Source organism: Ursus maritimus, unplaced genomic scaffold, assembly GCF_017311325.1.
Source record: "Ursus maritimus isolate PB19 unplaced genomic scaffold, ASM1731132v1 scaffold_2, whole genome shotgun sequence".
NCBI classification, from domain to species: domain Eukaryota; kingdom Metazoa; phylum Chordata; class Mammalia; order Carnivora; family Ursidae; genus Ursus; species Ursus maritimus.
This window is the reverse complement of record NW_024424452.1, coordinates 66,644,354-66,666,215: the sequence shown is the minus strand read 5'-3', so window position 1 is coordinate 66,666,215 and position 21,862 is coordinate 66,644,354. Positions and strand designations below refer to the sequence as shown.

Sequence of the window (21,862 nt, the reverse complement as noted above, 5' to 3'; positions counted from 1 at the left end):
GTCAATTGTTTTTAGAATCAGAATAGTTTAATAACACATCACTGTCCACATACATGTCCTTACAACCTTAAGCTCTCATATAGTGATAATGTTGTCAGTAGGAATTCAACAATATGGTAATGCTGGTGAAATTGTTAAATTGATCCGTAAGGTTCATATTCAGCTCGGAGTATTTTCCAGAGTGTTTCAGTATAACTGCAAGGGTGGGATGCCCTTACTGCTGAGGCAACAAGCACAGGGCATCAAACGCCAGCACTGACGTGTCCGTAACTTGGCAAGTTCTGTGGTCTGCGTGGGTGGACTAAGGCACTAAGGTACTTTGGGCAACACGGTGACGAGGTAATTTTCTCATATAACTTACTTTAAAAATCTAATTTTGTTTTCTTTGCCTCCTTCCAGGCTTACCAAATGCTTGGCCTGCTGTACTTTCCGTGTGAGTTTCTAGAAACTTCACCAGGTGGAAGGAGAGAAAAATGCAGGTGGATGACCTAACAAAATCTATCTGGATGTTCACGGAGAAAAGAAGTAGTTGCAGGATACACACAATACTATGATACATAAAATTTAAAACCTCACAAAACAAAAAATATACATTGCTGTTGGATTTTATATAATGTCCAGGTGACGTGGTGACGCAGTCCTGTCTTCTTCGGCCAGCCTTGTCTGTTGCCACGTTTGGGCCCACATGCTACCTAGTCATACACAACAAGTTCCACAGACTTGCCTTGTTCTCTCCCACCTCCAGGTCTTCGCTACTTCAGCCCCCATCCTGACCATTGATCTGATTTTCCTAATATGCACCCTCTTCCTGTTCTTGTTCTGTTTAGAAGGCATTTCCTCTGTGCGGACTTTCCTAATCTCATAACTCTGGATTAGATGTCCCTTCTCTGTGCTTTACAGTACTCTCTCTTCTGCCTGTCACGCTGCTCATGAAAACATTATTTTTTTTTAAGATTTATATATTTATTTTAGAGAGAGAGAGCGTGAGGAGGAGAGGGGCAGAGAGAGAGGGAGATAAGCTGACTCCCGCTGAATGGGGAGCTGGATGCAGGGCTGGATTTCAGGACCCAGAGATCACAACCTGAGCAGAAATCAAGAGTTGGAGGCTTAACCCACTGAGCCATGGAGGCGCCCCGCTCATTAAAACGTTACTAAACGAACTTTGGGTTAAATGTGAAGTTAAGATGAAAATTGGGAATGATTTTAAAATAATGAGATTAAAAACACTCTACATAAAGGTTTGTGGATGTAGCTAAAGCCCTAGTGAGAAAAATTTATAGCCTTATGTTTCTTTGTAGTTTTAAATGCTTAGGAAACATGACTGAAAGTAAATGAACTAATCAGAAACAGGCACCAGACAACAAAGTTACAAGAAGAAAGCACAAGTGAAGAACCAAGAACGACAGAAGCAGAAATTAAGGAATTAAATAGAAAGTAGATTTGATAAACAAGCCAAGAGTTCCTTTCAAAGGAAAAGAAAACAAAACCAAAAAAAACCATAAAAATAAGAAACAGCATCTTGCAAGCCAAAGTAATAAGGGGTGGGGTACAGACAATATTATAAATAAGAAAGGGAATCGTATTGCAGATGATAAGCAGTCTAAAAATTAAAATGGGAAGCGGTGCCTGGGTGGCTCAGCCATTAAGCGTCTGCCTTTGGCTCAGGTCATGATCCCCGTGTCGGGCTCTCTGCTCAGCCAGGAGCCTGTGTCTCCCTCTTTTTCTGCCTGCCGCTCCCCCTGCTTGTGCTCTCTCTCTCTCTGACAAATAAATAAATAAAATCTTTGGGGGGGAAAAATCAGGCCCTGCTGAATGTCAGCTCATGGAGGATGGCTGAAAATTGGCCACTGGGTTAGCAAAGTGGAGGTCATTAAGACCCTTGACATGAGCACTCTCCATGGAATATTTGATTAGAGTGGCTTCAAGAGAAAGGGAGGAAGGACAAAAAAAGTGAAATTAGGTAATATTTTTTAGAGTTTTGTTGTAAAGGGGAGCATAAAAATCAACTGGTTGGGAGTTGCTGGGTGATAGGTATCAAGAAAGACATTACAAGGGGAGCCTGCGTGGCTCAGTCAGATAAGTGTCTGACTCTTGATTTCAGCTCAGGTCATAATCCTAGGGTTGTGGGATTGAGCCCCGAGTTGGGCTCTGGGGAGTCTGCTTGTTCCTCTCCCTCTGCTCCTCCCCCTGCTCATGCTCTATCACTAATTAATAATAAATAAAATCTTAAAAAAAAAAAGACATTTCGAATTACAGTGACATTTCCTTTAAATTTCATGGTTAGGGCTATCTCCTAATCAGACTTTATGAGGATCGAACTTCCTATTTCTTTGCATTGCCTATAATGTTTAGTATACTATCTCGGGAATAATAAGATTCAGAATAACTACTATTAGCTGAAGGTTTACCACATGTCCAGTTTTATTCCAAGCATTTTACTTACAATCCCTACCCAATCGACACAGCCACCTTATATTCTAGATTAGGAAATGAGACTTGCAAAGGTTCAATGACTTGCTCATGGATGCGAATACAGGTCCATTCAACTGTACAACACCTGCTATAGGTTGAATTGTGTCCCCTTGGGAAAGATGCTGACATTCTAATTCCCAACACTACTTCAGAATGCGACCTTATTTGGAAATAGGATCATTACAGAGGTAATTAGTTAAGATGAGCTCCTACCGCAGTAGGGTGGGCCCTGTGTCCTTGCAACAAAATGGCATGTGAGGACACAGGGAGAATGCTGTGTCGTGATGAAGGCAGAGCTTGGAATGATGTAGCTGCAAGCCAAGGAACGGCAAGGTTTGCCCGCAAGCCACCAGAGGCTAGGCAGAAGCAATGAAAGAGCCCCCCTTCAGGTTTCAGAGGGAACATGGCATTGCTGACACCCTGAATGGGGACTTCTAGTCTCCAAAACTGAGACAATAAATTTCTGTTGTTTTAAGTTATCCCGTTTGTGGTAGCCCTAGGGAGCCCTAGGAAATGAAGACAACACCATATCACCTCTTACGCTGAAAATGCAAATGTAGGTTACTTAGTATCTGCTGAGTGATCAAAACGAATCTATGGGAAAAACCCAAAACTTGAGTTTGCCATTTCCTATGTGAGATCATAGTTAACCTTAGTAGAACTTAAAAGAGATCCATTTTTAGGTGGCAAAAAGTACACCTTTACCTACCAAAAGCATCCTATATGATTGCATTTATAATTGCTACATCTTCGTAAGGAAGATGTCTACTATAAAATCTAGAATAATTTTTACATAATGAGAATGCCTCACCCATGAAGATAGCATGAATACTGCTGTTATGTGATAATCTTGATAGATTTCCAAATTCTGTGGGTGTTTGTACAACTCCAGTCTCGGTGAAATTGTGATAACAATAGTAGATTCTGTGTTTGTCCTGCAGTATAAAATCTGGCAGCGCTCCATATATAAAATGTGGAGTTAAAAAACTGTCAATAGAGACATCTAATGCAAAGTCTTGGGACATCCACTGTTTTGTATCTTCGTTGTATATTACCAAGTAAATCGTTTTATTGACGTTACACGTATCGCAGTAATTTAAGAATAAGGCGAGTTCCAAAGGGTGTCCTGGATACTCGACATTGTGTATAGTCAGCGTAGCAGCTGATGATATATTTAGAAGATTTTTCAGTTTTTCAGTAGTTATTATTTTGACAAATTTAAGAAAAATATATCCAAGATAAACTTCATTTTTTGTCCATATTGCCATGCTACTTCTTCTATTACCCTATAACAAAATTGAAAATAATTAGAAGAGCTTTGGTTTTAGGGATAGTCTTGACAATTCTGGTATTCTAATTTGCTATATTTAAAATGTAGTAACTACTAAGGTTTAACTTTTAGTGAATTTCTGAATAATACTCTAGGCATTGAGATATATTACATAGAAATATATGTATTCATAAATATAAATTATTTCAGTAATTTTATTCTTTGACATATTTTTTTCTATCTGTAGAAATAATTCATCTTAATTCCCTTTTAAATTGACCCTCAGAGAATATCAGCCTTCTCTTTTCTTATGTATTTTTCCACTCTGGCCACAAGTGCCCCTTCCATGTTCACTACTGTCAAGATATAAAGACACTTCAAACATTAAGTTATTTTTGGAATTATGGTTTCCTTGGATATGAGATAAAGAGAATACATAACTGAAAACCTTAGACAAATCAATACCACCCTTTTATGAACACAGACTGTTAGAGAGGAAGGCCACTGAGAGACTGTTATGTTTGAAATTCAGTGGCCCTAATTTCATTTAGAGCACCAAGGGGTCCCCCTTCTTCCCTGTCTCTCCTTCCCAACTGTTTCTAATTCTTAGAGATTTTTACTTAACATGTAACTTCTATGTTCATGATGACCAAAAGGAGTCTCTTGGGCACATCTTGTCTCTTTATGTAATGTACAAATATTTAGTATTGGATATACTCAAACAGGATGTAGACAGATCTCAAACTGGTAACCAAAGAAACAGACTAATGGGTTAAGAGTCATTTCAGTAAAAAGCCATTTTTTCAAATGAAGATCCAATTTAAAGTCTAGAGCTTATGTTGCTTTAAATGAGTGTGAGACGATCCTCAAAGAGGAAATACATTAGAAACAAAATGATGAGCCCTTCATAGAAAAGACCCATAATTATTCTTATTTTTGGCAGAGGGATGGGAATCCATCATAAATATGACAGATGGGAATTCCAAGGAATGAGTTTTTACCCACCCACAAACTTTCCCATAGATCTTCACTAAAGTGCTTGCGGGAAGTAAGCCAAAGGTTTTGGGACAAGGCAGGGGAACTGATAGGTCCCCTTGAGGCATTCAGGCCTCAAATATAAAGCAGTAATCCTCTGAAGACAGGAGGGGGCAGGCAGGAAGGCAGCCAAGTTGAGAGAAATCCATCTGCATTCTGGGTTCTCAGCTACCATAGGCTGGGAGTGGGTAAGAGAGCTGAGGGAAACTCTCCCTCTGACACATGGTTGGCCTTCACAGAGTGTAAAGCAGTCTCCCTGCCATGACTGGGGACAGGGAAGCAAGAGAGAGAGATAGAGATATCTCCCAAAGCATGAAAAGCCAGAGCAAGATGAGAGAGGAAAGAATCCCTCGGTGATGAAAAAGCTGTAGAGCAGAGACAGCTCTCCCCAGGTTTGGAAAGGTGGTGGTCAGTTGTAAAGTACGAAGAGATCTCTGGAGCCTTGTCAGTGCTAAGAGCCCAAGCATGGCTAAAGAGAAAACAACTCATAAAAATGTTGAAGGACCTAGAGGAAAAGATGGGCAACATGAGGGCAGAGATGGGGAATTTCAGCTGAGATATGTAAATGATAAAAAAGAAATGAAAATGCTAGATATAAAAAATACGGTATCGGGAATAAAAAAATTATTTGATGGATTCAAGAGTAAAGTGGGAAAAGCAGAGTAGATAACTTGAAGACAGTTTCATATACAAACTGAAATACAGAGAAAGAAGTAGGGTAAAAAGAAAATGAATAGATTGTCTGAGATCTGAGGGACAATATCAAACAGTATCATCTATGTGTTTTTAAACTCCTAGAAGGAAAGGAAGAACAGAATGGTGCAGAAGAAATATATGAAGAGATCAAGTCCAAGAACACCACTAAATTAATGAATGACATTATCCCAGAAACCCAAGAAGCTCAGCCGAACCACAAACTGGATACATACAAAGGAAATCACACCTAATCACATAATAAAAGTGCTGAAAACCGAAGATAAAGAGCAAATTCTAAAAGCAGCTACAGATAAAAAGACACATTGTTTATATGAGAACAATGACATGAATAATGGCTGACTTCTTATCCCAAATGGTTAAGAGGCCATAAGATAATGGAACGATGTTTTTATAAATTACTTTAAAAACAACAAAAACCAGCTGTCATCCTATAATTCTGTATTCAGTGAAAAATGTCCTTCAAAAATGAAGGGAAAAAATAAAGACACTTTTATACAGACAAATGCCGAGAAAACTTGTTATAGAAGAAAATTCAAAGACATTCTTCAGGCTGAATGGAAATGAGTTCAGGAAGAACTCTGGATATGCAAACAGAAATAAAGCATACCCAGGAGGGGTGTGTGTGTGTGTGTGTGTGTGTGTGTGTATACACACACACACATATATATATGACTTATTTTGTTATCAGTTGATATTTATATACCTATATATCTTTATGACAATTGACTTTTTAAAAAAGATTTATTTATTTGAGAGAGAGAGAGAGAAAGCATGAGCAGGAGGGGTAGGGGCAGAGGGAGAGAATCTCAAGCTGACTCCACATTGAGTGGGGGGCCTGACTCGGGGCTTGATCTCATGACCCTAAGATTATAAGCCAAAACCAAGAGTCTAACATTTAACTGACTGTACCACCCAGGTGCCTCATATGACAACTGACTTTTTAAAGCAAGAATGTTAACAATGCATTTTGAGATTTATAGCATATTTAGAAGTAAAATATGAGATAAGAGTACAAAAGGTGGGTGGGGTATAAATGAAATCATACAGGTATAAATTTCTTAACACTGTTGTGAAGTATATATTTGAAATGAGACTCTGATAAATTAAAGATGATTATTGTATAGCCAAGTGCAACCATTAAAAAATAGTTTTGAATAAAAAAGAATCAACACAATAGAAAACATAGATACTGAAAAATGCATGATTCATTCAGAAGACAAGAAAAGAGAAACAAAAGAACAAGTGAAGTTGATTGAAAACAAATACCAAGATGGTAGACCTAACTCCAACCATAGCAATAGTTATGTTAAATCTAAGTGGACTGAATACTATAACTTTAAGGCACATTGTCACACTGGAGAAGAAGCAAGACTGCAGTTTATAAGAAATATAAAGCCACAGACAGATTGATAGTAAAATGATCAAAAACAACCATACACCATATAAGCGTGAAACACAAGAAAGCTAGCGCATACCCTCTAAAAGAGTTCAAATAGTAAAAGACTGAACACACCAAAAGTTGGTGAGATATGGAACTAAATGAAAAAAGCTGCTTTAAATATTTTATGTCTTAATTACTATGGCTTTATAAAAAAGTTTGATATGTGATAGAAGAAATACTTTACTACTCCACCCCCTTCCAAACCTCAGCTCTTTACTCTTTCTCATACATTTTATTTTTTTATTTTTATTTTTTTTAAAGATTTTATTTTATTTGACAGAGATAGAGACAGCCAGCGAGAGAGGGAACACAAGCAGGGGGAGTGGGAGAGGAAGAAGCAGGCTCACAGTGGAGGAGCCTGACGTGGGGCTCGATCCCATAACGCCGGGATCACGCCCTGAGCTGAAGGCAGACGCTTAACCGCTGTGCCCCCCAGGCGCCCCTTCTCATACATTTTAGAATCAGTGTATTGAGCTCCACAAAGTAACATTGCGATTTTGATTAGAATTGCATCAAATGTATAGATAAATCTGGGAAGAACTGAAAAGCTTATAATATTCTGTATTCGAATCCATGAACTTGATATAGCTATCTATGCAGATCTTCATTAATATTTTTGATATTTTATTTTTATCTCAACCAAGATCTTATACACTTTTAGTGGTGTTTATTTTTAGATATCTGTCATTTTTTGTTCTATCTTGAATTTCCATACGACTTTTAGAATCAGCTTCTCAATTTCTATTTATATATGAGAACAATGACATGAATAATGGCTGCCCACTGGGGTTGTTATGATGTGGCTGAATTTCTCAAGCATAGACATCTGAACAGTATAGAGTCTTCTCACCCATGAACCAATCTCTCCATTTAAGTCTTTTATTTCACTTAGTAACATTTTTTAGTCTCTCTATGTGTGTGGTGTATGTGTGGTGTCCACGGTATGTGTATGTGGTATGATTTTTTTAAAGTTTTAATTTAAATTCCAGTCAGTTAATGTACAGTGTAATATTAGCTTCAGGTGCACACTTGCACACATCACCTGGTGCTCCTTAATCCCCATCACCTATTTCACCCATCCTCCCCCCCCACCTGCCCTCTGGTGACCACCAGTGTGTTCTCTGCAGTTAAGCGTTTGTTTCTTGGTTTGCCTCTCTCTTTTTTCCCCTTTGCTTTCTCCCAATGCCTGCTATTTTTGATTGGGGACAGAAATTGTGACTCTTACCTTGTTGAGAGCTGAATATTTTTTATAAATACTCTTGAGTTTTGTTCTGAGATTTAATTAAGTTACTGGGAAACAGTAACTTTTGGGTCTTGTTTTTAAGATTTGTTAGATAGGACCAGAGAAGCATTTAGTCTGGTGATATTTATTCCTCAGTACTGAGGCAAGACTTTTAGAACACTCTACCTAATCCCCCATGAATCACTATGAGCGTTTTCAATTTGGGTGGTTAGAAGAGGTACTATTCCCATCCCTGTGTAAATTGCCAATTCTACTCCCTAGTCCCTTCAGTCATCCTTTTCCCTAGACTGGACAGTTTCCCCACATACATACACTTATTAGTACTCTGCTGAAATATGTGAGGGGAACCCTTTGCACATCTCTGGAATTCTGTGTGCAACTCTTTCATCTCTGATATTCTGCTTTGCAAACTCCAACCACTTGTTCTCTCCTGTCAGCTCCACTTCCTGAACTCAGGGAATCTCCTAAACTCTGCCTGAGTTTCCCATGTCCTTGTTCCATAATCTGGGAACTTTCTCAGGATGTTAATCTGGGACAATTGCAGGTCTCATCTTGATTTACAATGTCTTGAGAGGCATTGTTTCATACATTTTGTTCAGTTTTTTGTTTTTGTGTATCATGTAGGAAGGTAAATATATAGTCCCTGCTTTTTAACTTTATCTTGACCAGAAGTATGTTTCTAATAGAATTTAATGCTATAAATTTCCCTCTAAGAACTGCTTTAGCAGCATTCCATAAAATTTGATACCTTATACTCTTATTTTCATTCAGTTAAAAGACTTTCTAAATTCCCTTGAAATGTCCTATTTAACACAAATCATTTAGAGGTGTATTGTTTAATTTCCAAGAATTGGGGTATTTCCAGATACATTTCTGTTATTGACTTCTAGTTTAATTCCATTGTGGTTAGAGAACATTCTTTAGATGATTTAAATTCTTTCAAATTTGTTGAGGTTCATTTAGTGACTCCATATATGGTCTGTCTTGATAAATGTTCCATGAACACTTGCCAAGAATTTGTATTCCACTGTTGTTGGGTAGAATGTTCTATACATTTTAATCATATTCAGCCAGCTGCTCAGTTCTTCTATACCCTTGCCTATTTTCTGCTATTCTATTTTCAACTGTAATTATGGATTTGTTCCTCTTTTAATTCCATCAGTTTTGATACAGTTTTAATATGTTGTATTTTGATTTTCAGTCAAATATTATTTCTAATTGCCTTGGAACTATTTTTACCCAACGGGTTATTTAGATGTGTTTTTGTAAAATTTTAAACAGCTGAGGGTTTCCACATATCTTTTTAAAAAAACTGATTTCTAGTTTGTTAAGATCAGAGAACATACTTTGACTTCTATTTTTTAAAATATGTTAAAGTTTGTTTTATGTTCTAAAATATAGTCTATCTTGGTTAATATTCCATGTCTACTTGAAAAGAATGTGCTTTCTGCTGTTGATTGGTGGAGTATATTCTACAAATGTACTATGAGATCAAGTTTGTGATAGTATTACTCAGGGGTCAGCAAACTTTTTCTGAAAAGGGCCATATAGTAAATATTTTAGGTTTTGAGCCACAGTCTCTGTTGGAAATTTTCATCAGTTCTGTTGTAGTGCAAAAGCAGGCAGAGATAATACATAAACAAATGAGCATGGCTGTGTTCCAATAAAACCATTTACAAAAAAAGGTGGCAGAGTGGATTTGACTGATGAGCAATAATTTTCTGACCCCTGCTGTTGTTCCTTCGTACATCCTTGGGATTTTGTGTTTGTTTTATCTCTTCCTGAAGAAGGAGTGTGGAAATCTTCCAAAAAATTTGTAGGTTTATCTATTTCTTTTTTCCATTCAATTAATTTTGGTTCTTGTATTTTGAAGATTTGTTGTTAGGTGTATCACATTTAGGATTGTTACATCTTCTTGATGAATTGATTCTTAAATCATTATATAATGTCCCTCTTTATCCCTGATTGTTTTCCCAGCTTACTTAATATTAATAAAGCCATTCTATTTTTATTTTTTAGAAGATTTTATTTATTTGAGAGAGAGAGAGAGAGGGAGAGAGGGAACATGATGGGGGGGGCAGAGGGAGAGGGAGAAGCAGACTCCCTGCTGAGCAGGGGGCCCAACGCAGGACTTGATCCCAGGACCCTGGGATCATGACCTGAGCTGAAGGCAGGCACTTAACTGACTGAGCCACCCAGGAGCCCTATCTTTCTGTTAGTGTTTCCATAGCCTTTTCCAATATTTTACTTTTAATTCAACTGCATCATTTTATTTAAAATTAATTTCTTATAGAATGTATATAGTTTGGTCTTTTTTAAAAAGTCCAATTTATCCATTCATCAGTCGATGGACACTTGGGCTGTTTCCAAAATTTGGCTATCGTAGATAATGCTGCTGTAAACATTGGGGTACATGTATCCCTTTGAATTAGTGTTCTTGTATTCTTTGGGTAAATACCCAGTAGTGAAATTGTTGGATCATAGGGTAGTTCTATTTTTAACTTTTTGGGGAACCTCCATACTATTTTCCAGAGTGGCTGCACCAGTTTGCATTCCCACCAACAGTGCAAGAGGGTTCCCCTTTCTCCACATCCTTGCTCAACACCTGTTGTTTCTTGTGTTATTTTAGCCATTCTGACAGGTGTGAGATGATATGTCAGGGCAGTTTTGATTTGTATTTCCCTGATGATCAGTGATGTTGAACATCTTTTTAGGTGTCTGTTGGCCATCTGTATGTCTTCTTTGGAAAAATGTCTATTCCTGTCTTCTGCCCATTTTTAAATTGGATGATTCATTTTTTTAGGTGTTGAGTCTTATGACTGATGAATGGATAAAGAATTTGTGGCATACACACACACACACAATGGAAATGGAACATTACTCAGCCATAAAAAAGAATGAAATCTTGCCATTTGCAATGACCTGGATGCAGCTAGAGAGTATTATGCTAAGTGAAATTAGTCAGAGAAAGACAAAAACCATATGATTTCACTCATATGTGGATTTCAAGAAACAAAACAAATGAGCAAAGGGAAAGAAAAGAGAGAGAGAGAGAGGCAAACCAAGAAATGGACTCTTAACTATAGAGAACAAACTGATGGTTATCAGAGGGGATGTGAGTGGAGAAATGGGTGAAATAGGTGATGGAAATTAAGGAATGCATTTGTGATGAACATCAGGTGTTGTATGGAAGGGTTGAATCACTATATTGCACACCTGAAACTAATATCTCACTGTATGTTAACTAATTGGAACTTAAGTAGGCTCCACACCTAGCATGGAATGCAACCTGGGGCTGGAACTCAGGACCCTGAGATCGAGACCTGAGCCAAGATCAAGAGTTGGATACCCAACTGACTGAGTCATCCAGGCACCCCCCACCTAACTGGAACACCAAAAACTTAAAAAAAAATCCAATTTGACAATTGATGCCTTTTTTTTTTTTAAAGATTTTATTTATTTATTTGACAGAGATAGAGACAGCCAGAGAGAGAGGGGACACAAGCAGGGGGAGTGGGAGAGGAAGAAGCAGGCTCCCAGCGGAGGAGCCCGATGTGGGGCTCGATCCCAGAACGCTGGGATCATGCCCTGAGCCGAAGGCAGGCGCTTAACCGCTGTGCCACCCAGGCGCCCCCAACTGATGCCTTTTAATTAGTACTCTAGCCATTTAAATATAATGAAATTATTGATATGTTTCTATCTAGCTCTACCATTTTATTATTTAATTTGTATCCTCTGTTTTTGTTCCAGTGTTTCCCTTTTCTGCCTTCTTTTGGATTTTTTGAAAAAAATATTTTTAGTATTCCATTTTAATTTATATATTGATCATATACTTTTTTAGTGGTGCTCTAGGGGTTACAATTTGTGCCCTTACTTTTCACAACCTACTTAGAATTAATACTTTAACATTTCAAGTGGAATAAAGAAACCTCACTACTCCATAGGTTCCTTTATCCCTCCTCATTTATGTGGTAATTGTCCTATGTCAAGATACATTAAAAGCCCCACCAAAAAATATTTATGTTTTAAGTTTTGCTTTTATACATAGTTACTGTCATACCTAACTTAAGGAACTTAAGGGTTTAAAAATAATCTATTATATTTACCCATTTAAGTACCATTTCTATTGTTCTTTATTGATTCCTGACTTTTTAAATTTTCCATTTCCTTCCCACCTGATAAGCTTCATTAGGCATTTATTTCTTTAAGAACAGGTCTGCTGGTAACAAATTCTCTTAGTTTTCTTTCATCTAAAAATGTCTTTATTTTTCTCAATTCCTAAACGACATTTTTGTCTAGAAATAGAACTCTTTTCCTTCAGCATTTAATATTACTTCATTGCCTCCTGTCACCTATGGCCCCTAATGAGAAATCTGCCATCACTTGGATCATTGTTCCCCTAATATGATATGTCATTTTTCTCCGGGTGCTTTCCAGTTTTTTTCCCCTTTGGTTTTCAGTAGTTTATGAATTTCTTTGCAATTATCTTGTTTGGAGTTTGCTGAGTTTCATGACCCCATAAGTTTATATCTTTTGCCAAATATGGGAAGTTTCTAATATTTTTTCTACATGATACTCCTTCTCCTCTCCTTCTTAAGACTTCAATGACATGAATGCTAGACCTTTTGGTATCGTCCCACAGGTCTCTAAGACTTGGTTTAATTTTTTTTAAAGATTTATATATTTATTTTAGAGAGGGAGAGAGAGAGAGCATGGGGGCAGAGGGAGAGGAAAAGAGAGTCTCAAGCAGATGCTGTGCTGAGCATGGGGCCTGACATGGGGCCTGATCTCATGACCCTGAGATCAGACCTTAGCTAAAAATCAAGAGTTGGACACTTAACCAACTGGACCTCCAGGTGCCCCAGACTTGGTTCAATTTCACAATTTTTTCTATTGTTTAGATTGGAAAATTTTTATTGATGTAACTTCAGTTTTATTGGCTGTTTCCTCTGTCATGTCATCTCCATTTTGCTATTGAGCACAACTAATAAGTTTTCAATGCAGTTATTCTATTTATATTTAAAATACCTGGTTTTGATTCTTTAAAATAGTTTAAGCATTCTTGTTCTTGAGGATTGTTTCTTTGAATGTATATAAGTTTAGGTTGACAATAATTTATTTCAGTTACTTGAGTATTTTACTATCTTCTGGCTTCCACTGGTCCTAATTATTTTATTGCCTTGCTTGTAATTTGTCTTTTCTGTCTGGATACTTTTAATATCTCGTTAGTCTTTGACTAACATGCAATTTGTGACTGTGCAATTTCATTATTTTGTGCTAAGTGGGTTTTATTTTTTACCATATCAATTGGCATTTATTAGTATTTCTGGACTGAGAATTGATATCTTTCTTTAAGTCTGAAAAATTCTCAGTTCTTTCCCATCTTTCTAGTCTTTCATTTTGGAATGCTGATTAGATATATGTTGGATATTCTCTTTTCCATTCTTTCTTTTCTCTCCCTTATTCTTTTTTTCTTGTTTTCCATTTTTTTCTCTCAGTCTTTTATTTTGTTTAATTTCATCTTATCTAATTTCCAATGCATTAGTTATCTTCGTTGGATCTAATCTTCAATTTGAGCTGTCCATTGAATTTTACATTTCAATTTTCATTAGTTTTACCTAAGCTTATTACTTAAAATGTAATATTTTAACATTTATTTTTATATATGAAAAATTTTGAAATACAATCCACATACAGAAAATGGAATGACTAGAAAAATACACAGCTGGAAGATCTGTGACAAAGCAGAAGTCTTTGTAATGACCTTGGAGATTTAGAAACAGAATATCATCAGAACTCCCAAATGCCACCCATGCTCTCTCCCAGTCACTATGTTTTTCCTTTCCAGCATAACCACCATCCTAAATTTTATAGTAATGACTTTCTTGCTTTTAGTTTTACTAATTGCCTTGCCATTTGGTAGATTCCTTTTTCCCTGTTTTCCATTTATTTACATCTATTAAAGATACTTTATATTTTGTCAAATCCAATACCTAATGTCCTTGCAGGAATGATTCTACTCTTTATTGTTTCTGCTGACTCCCATGGCATCTTGATTCTTTGTGTGTTTTGTCATTTTTTACTGTGAGCTCAATTTTGTCAGAATGTTATCTGTGGGAAATTTTCAAAGCCTGACTTGAGGGTTTATTTCTCCAGAAATTATTGTGTTTACTTATGCTTGGTGCTAGCCTTAACATTTTTTGAACTACACAGGTTCTGGGAATCTGGGCCCCAAAGTCCATGTGGGCTGGTTTCTGATCACAAATTCTAAAGACAGACTTTTCTCCCTTCTAAGAGTTTAAGCTGAGATAGATTTAATTATGTCAGGAAAATTTTTGAAGGTTCTTGTTTTATGAAAAAATTATTATCAGATGCCCTACCTTGTTCAGGCCCAAGGTCTTGTGTCCAAGCACCAAAAGTCTAAATATCTAAGATCAGCACATGGGCTTACAGCAGCTGAGATTTTGGAATTGGTTTATGCCTCTGGATTAGTGATCCAGGACTACCCCATTCCTCTCAGAATTTCCCCTACTTCCATACAGGTCCAGGTATATGCTTTAAAAAAGGTTTAAAGTTTTTATACATCTTAGGTGTTTTGTAATGGAATAGCTTTAGGCTATTTTATTCATTATATTGTCAAAAAGAGGAGTTAATTCATTTTTGAGAGCACATAGAATCTTTGTTTGGGGAAAATAATTTTTTGGACCTTTTGCCCAAGTCAAGGTAAAACAAAACTCTTACAATATGGCTAAATGACTCTGCATAAAAATATACAAAATTTATTTTATTTCTTTTATTGGAAATGTATCTCTATAAAGAGGCCTCTGAAAAGTTAGGTAGGAAGATGGACTTATTTACAACCATAAATAAAATAACTCTGCAAAAAAGCTGTATAGTATACTCTCATATTTCACTGAATTAAATAATACAGTAAATATATCTAAACGTGTAAGTGTTATATACATATACATAATCTTTTACTAACCTTTAATAAATATTTGACCCAACACCATTTTCTTGTTGTAATGCCAATAATTCCACTATCAGGAAGATTTTCACTTATTCCCAGTCTTTTGAACTCAGTAAAACTTTTTAGGTAAAGAATACCATTTATTAGAAAAAATATTCCATCCCGTGATAGGCTCACATCAGACACGCTGTGTCTTTCATCCTCAGTCAAAATGTTTGGAGGCACTCTGATTCTGGTCCAAGTACGGAATGAATCATTTGTTTGAAAGGTCTCCATATCGGCTACCACAACAACAGATGAAGGAACACAAGCAGCCCAGGCTGCCATTAACTGACTACCATGTGGTGAAGAGATTGGTAAATATCCAGGAATCTCAGGTATTGTCAACAAAGGAAAGGTCAGCAGGAAAATAAAATCTGCAATAAAGCAATCTTGAAAAGCCACTTGATTTCCTTTAATCTCCTTTAGCGCATCATCATATGTCATTGGTATCAAAACATGCCAGGTCCTAAGAAGAAAAAAATAGAAAATAGGAAAATAAAATTGTATCCCTCTCTTCTCTCTTCCATCTTGTACATTGTTGACATTTATCACCTTTAAAATTTTTTTTACTTTTATCCGTGTAAATCTGGGCTAAACAAATCAAATAGCACTAAAATGCTACCTTTGCCCCATTTCTCCTCATTCTTCACTCTTGTTCCCAAAGGAAAATAATCTTGACTCTTATAACTCTTTCATCTGCAATGTGTCTCCAAACTCTCAAATATTCTTATGCATCTCTTAACATAAGATTTTTACACATTATATATTGGCTGCTTATATGACAGATGATGTATTTCTCATAAAACATAACTACCCATACATCTTTTCTCCCAGTAGCACAGTGTTTAGTGAAATCTACAGTGTTTACATTGTTTTACTATGTAAATATTGTTTACTACTGTGTCAGTTATTTTACTATAATTACATTTTCATATACACATATATATATTCATGACATCTCTCCTAGAGTTAATAAATTATTTCATTTTGAAAATTTGTTGTTTCCCAAGTGTTCCAATAGGTAATGTGGTACTTCACAATATTTTCCATGTGGTAAATGCAGAGGTAATCTAGTACTTGTTTCACTTCATTACTCTTTGGGCTGAAGCCACCACTTACTGGATCCAGTGTTTTGTTCTTTCTTGTTTTGCTAAAGCACATTCTTCAGTACCTCTTTGTGAAAGTATATATGAACAGAAATTTTTGAGACCCTGAGTATCTGAAAATATTTTACACACCTGCTGGATAAATTGGCTAGCCAGAGACTTCAGAAATCTGAGGGCACTTTCTCCAGTCTTTTTGTATTAAAGTTGCCTAATGAAAAGTCAGATGATACATTGATTCTTGTTATTGTTTAAATGGGTTGCCTTTTTATAAGTTTTAGGATCTTCCCGTTTTCTCTTGGTATTCTAAAATTTGACAGGGCTGGGTCTATCTTTTGAGTGGACATACAGAGGAATTTGTGAAAATAATGATTTGCCCATGTACCTCAGAAGTTATGAAAAATTCCAAGGAGAGTTTCTCATCAGGGCAATCCAGGAGACATCAGGTTGTAGATGTTCAGTAAATGTCTCCTGAAACATTACATATTTCCTCTTTCCTCTGTGTATATATACTTGGGTGATGGCATTCTGCCCACTCAGAATGTGGTCCTGGCAGGTCAGGGGGACCCATGTTGGGCAGCTGTAGTGTTGTCACCAAACCTCTGTGCCCTAAACCATGCCACCATGAAATGCAATGCAATTACTGCTGTTTGCAAGCCACACTACTTACTCTATAACATCATTTTCAAGTACAGTTTCTACAATTATCAGTGCCATTTTTTACATTGTCCACCGGCTATATGACAATCTCACATATGTGTAGTTACATAATGAGGTATTGGTGACTCTTTTGTTTGGATGGAGAACTGTTTATCTACAAGGCCTAGAAAGGAGCCAACACTCAAGGCCTGGTCAGGACATACTGAGCATTTCAATTTTCCATGTCTATCATTTTGTTTTCAAGTGTTTGATTTTTTTCATCGTGATTATACACTTTTCAAAATTCTTTTACTTCTTTCCCATCTTATAACATCTTAGTTTTCTTTTATGTATATAATATCTTCTATTTCTGGGAAGATGTTATTTATGCTTTTTTGGATCTTTTCTTTTGCTCCCTGCTATGTTTCGTTTCCTCTGAGTTCCATTGTTCTCTTTATTAATTTAGGAGTCTGATGTTCATGTTGAAGCTTTCTGTAATTCTCTGGTAGTCTTCGGTTTTCCTTTAATATATAAGAGAGAAGTTGTAACAAGTTGTGTGTCAGTTCTTAGGGATACTTCTCTCTCCTTCTGTGCTCCATTGTGCTTCTCCCCTTCTGACTCCAAATCTTTTAAGTAGGTCTGATCAGCTAATGTAAAGAAAAATCCTCTTCTATCTTGCCAGGAGGATATATGTTAGGTTTCCATATGCAGGGAGCAGAGCTGGAGGAAAGGACTGAAGGCACACTGGAGGGTTCCCATCACTTTAGAATTCCCTCTGCAAGCTCTTAATTAGCACAATTTCATGCTCTGCTACATCAGATACCACTTCTCTCTCAGCTTTCTACTTTCTGTTCTTGCTTCCCTTCCCATCGCTTCTCCTTGTAGGCTTGCAACTATCTTAGTGAGATAATGGGAGAGAATAGAGATAAATAAATGCATTTAATCTGCCATGTTCTGCTTAGAAACATTGGTGGCCCCTTAATTATATCCAGGAAAAAAATTCAAGCTATTCCAAATGATTTTCAGGGAATTTCCATATTTTTTCCTATTTAATTTCACTTGCCATATTATATTTCAGGTGTGTTCTTCCTGTTTGCCTACCAAAACTATTTGTGTTCTTACTCTCTCTTGGAGTGCCCATTCTGTCTTCCCTATTATGTTCCACTGTCTTTTAAGTTCTGCCCAGAACTATCTCTTCTATTTTGCTTTCTTGTTTTACCACAAAATGTATCTTTTTTAAGGATAACTTTTTCTAAACCCAGATTAGTCAATCAGGTGGTGGTATTTTATGGCATCCAAGACAATAGTTTTAAAAAATGAACCTCTGATGTTCTCTATATATGAATGTTTTCTTTGTGTTTCTTTTAAAATACCACTTATTTAATAACTTTATTACTAATGTTTCATTTATACAAAAGAGTATATGACACACACACACACTTAAAGAATAGTACTAAGATGAACACCTGTGTACTAATCACCTAGATCAAGAATCAGAATGTTACCAATACCTTAGAAATGTCCTATGCCTTTCCTTCCCCCATCCCCACTTGCTTACACATAATCACTGGCCTGATTTTGTGTTTGCATTTGTGTTCACACTCCTGTGCTTTTTAAAAACTAGTTTTGGGGGGCACCTGGGTGGCACAGCGGTTAAGTGTCTGCCTTTGGCTCAGGGCGTGATCCCTGCGTTATGGGATCGAGCCCCACGTCAGGCTCCTCCACTATGAGCCTGCTTCTTCCTCTCCCACTCCCCCTGCTTGTGTTCCCTCTCTTGCTGGCTGTCTCTATATCTGTCGAATAAATAAATAAAAATCTTTAACAAAAATAATTAAAAACTAGTTTTGGGGCGCCTGGGTGGCACAGCGGTTAAGCGTCTGCCTTCGGCTCAGGGCGTGATCCCGGCGTTATGGGATCGAGGCCCACATCAGGCTCCTCTGCTGGGAGCCTGCTTCTTCCTCTCCCACTCCCCCTGCTTGTGTTCCCTCTCTTGCTGGCTGTCTCTATCTCTGTCAAATAAATAAATAAAATCTTTAAAAAAAACTAGTTTTGCCACAAATATGTCTTTTTAAACAATATGGAACTGCAAGGAGAAATAGAAAAATCCACAAGTATAGTTAGAGATTCAAAACTCCTCTTTCAGTAATTGACAGATCCAGCAGGCAGAAAATCAGTAAGGACATAACTGAACAGCACCATCAATCAAGTGTATCCAACTGACATTTAAAGAATATCTCATCCAACAACTGCAGAATACACATTCTTCTCAAGTTCATATAGAACATTGACCATGACACACCATATACTGGGTCATAAAACACATCTTAAGAAATTAAAAAAAATAGAAATTATACAAAATATGCTCTCAAAATACAATGTAATGACCTAAGCTAGAAGTCAATAACAGAAAGATAGGTGGAAAAATCCCCAAAGATTTGGAGCTTAAACACTTCTAAATAACACATTAGTCAAGGAAAAAAATTTCAACCGAAATTTAAAAATATTTTGAACGAAAAGAAAATGAAAAATGTTTTGAACAAATGAAAAAAAAACACAGCTTACCAAAATTTGAAAGCTGCAGTGAAAGCAAGGCTTAGAGGGAAATGTATGGCATTAAATGCATATATTAGAAAAGAAGAAAGATCTAAAATCAATGCTCTAAGCTTCCACCTTAGAAAACTAGAGAAAAAAAAGCAATACAAACCTAAAGGAAATGGAAGAAAAAAAATTGTAGCAGAAATCAGTAAATTGAAAACAGAAGAACAACAGAGAAAGATGCCCTAATACCAAAACCAGATAAAGACATTACAGGTAAAGTTGCAAACCTTTTGAATTCAACAATGTGTAAAAAGAATTATATACCATGGCCAAATGGGATTTATTCCACTTATGCAAGTGTGGTTCAACATTAAAAATCAATTAATGTAATCTACCACACCAAAGGTTAAAAAAAGAAAAAGCATATAATGACATCAGTAGATGCAGAAAAAGCACTTGACAAAATCTCACACCTATTTATAATAAGAACTCTCAGATAACAAGCAATGGAGGGGAACTTTCTCAACTTGACAAAGGAGCATCTACAAAAGCCATGCAAAAAACTTAATAATGAGAAACTAGATCCATTCCTTTTATGAACAAGGCATAGATGTCTCCTCTTACCCCTCCTATTCAATATCACACTGGAAGTGTCTACCATAATAAGATGAGAAAATGAAATAAAATGCATACAAGACAGAGAAGGAAGTAATAAAATGTTCTTTTCTTTTTTTACATTTAAAACATTAAAAAAATTAACGTATAATGTATTATTTGTTTCAGGGGTACAGGTCTGTGATTCTTCAGTCCTACACAACACCCAGCACTCACCACAACACATACCCAACCACCCCACCCCTATCCCCCTCCACTCCAGCTGACCCATTCATTCTTTAGTAGGATGCTCTTTAGTCTCCATGGATTTGAATTCTTTCCAACTTTCCTCTTGTGATTGAGTTACAGTTTCAAAGCACTGTGGTCCAAAAATATGCAGAGAATGATCCCAGTCTTTTGGTACCAGTTGAGACCTGATTTGTGACTCAGGATGTGATCTATTCTGGAGAATGTTCCATGTGTACTCAAGAAGAATGTGTATTCTGTTGTTTGGGATGGAATATTCTGAATATATCTGTGAAATCCATCTGGTTCAGTGTGTCATTCAAAGCCCTTGTTTCCTTGTTGATCTGCTTAGATGATCTGTAAATTCCAGTGAGGGGGATGTTAAAGTCCCCTACTATTACTATATTATTATCAATACGTTTCTCTGATTTTGTTATTAATTGGCTCATATAATTGGCTGCTCCCATGTTAGGGGCATAAATATTTACAATTGTTAGGTCTTTTTGGACAGACCCTTTATGATACAGCGTCCTTCCTCATCTCTTCTTACAGTCGTTGATCTAAAATCTAATTTGTCTGATATAAGGATTGCCACCCAGCTTTCTTTTGATGTCCATTAGCATGATAAATGGTTTTCCACCCCCTCACTTTAAACCTGGAAGTGTCTTTGGGTCTAAACTGAGTCTCTTGCAGACAGCATATCAACGGGTCTTGCTTTTTTATCCAATCTGATGCCCTGTGTCTTTTGACTGGGGCATTTAGCCCATTTATGTTCAGGGTAACTATTGAAAGATATGAATTTAGTGCCATTATATTGCCTGTAAGGTGACTGTTACTGTATAGTGTCTCTGTTTCTTTCTGGTCTGTTACTTTTGGACTCTCTCTTTGCTTAGAGGACCCCTTTCAATATTTCTTGTAGGGCTGGTTTGGTGATCACAAATTGTTTTAGTTTCTGTTTGTCCCAGAAACTTTTTATCACTCCTTTTATTTTGAATGACATCCTAGCTGGATAAAGTATTCTTGGCTGCATATTTTTCTTGTTTATACCCTGAATATATTATTGCCAGTCCTTTCTGGCCTGTCAGGTCTCCGTGGATAGGTCTGCTGCCAATTTAATGTTTCTACCCTTGTAGGTTACAGATCTCTTGTCCTAAGCTGCTTTCAGGATTTTCTCTTTGTCTCTGAGATTTGTAAGTTTCACTATTAGATTTTAGGGTGTTGACCTATTTCTATTGATTTTGAGGGGGCTTCTCTGTGCCTCCTGGATTTTGATGCCTTTGTTTCCTTCCCCAGATTAGGGAAGTTCTCACTATAATTTGCTCCAATATACCTTCTGCCCCCCTCTCTCTTTCTTCTTCTTCTGGAATCCCAATTATTCTAAATTTGTTTCACTTTATGATATCACTTATCTCTCGAATTCTCCCCTTGTGATCCAGTAGTTGTTTATCTCTTTTTCTCAGCTTCTTTATTCTCCATCATTTGGTCTTCTATATCACTAATTCTCTCTTCTGCCTCTTTTATCCTAGCAGTTAGAGCCTCCATTTTTGATTGC

At 36.7% G+C, this 21,862-nt stretch overlaps 1 protein-coding gene across 1 annotated transcript in view; it reads right to left on the bottom strand.

Annotated features, from left to right (window-relative positions):
* Positions 1 to 21,862, bottom strand: part of CATSPERE (catsper channel auxiliary subunit epsilon) — a 175,942-nt gene that overhangs the window by 61,618 nt on the left and 92,462 nt on the right. Inside the window, exons 9-11 of the mRNA XM_040636085.1 lie at positions 15,160 to 15,656; positions 8,028 to 8,034; positions 3,284 to 3,750 (exon numbers count right to left, since the gene is read on the bottom strand). Of these exons, the coding sequence (XP_040492019.1) occupies positions 3,284 to 3,750; positions 8,028 to 8,034; positions 15,160 to 15,656 (971 nt within the window). The remainder of the gene's footprint in view (positions 1 to 3,283; positions 3,751 to 8,027; positions 8,035 to 15,159; positions 15,657 to 21,862) is intronic.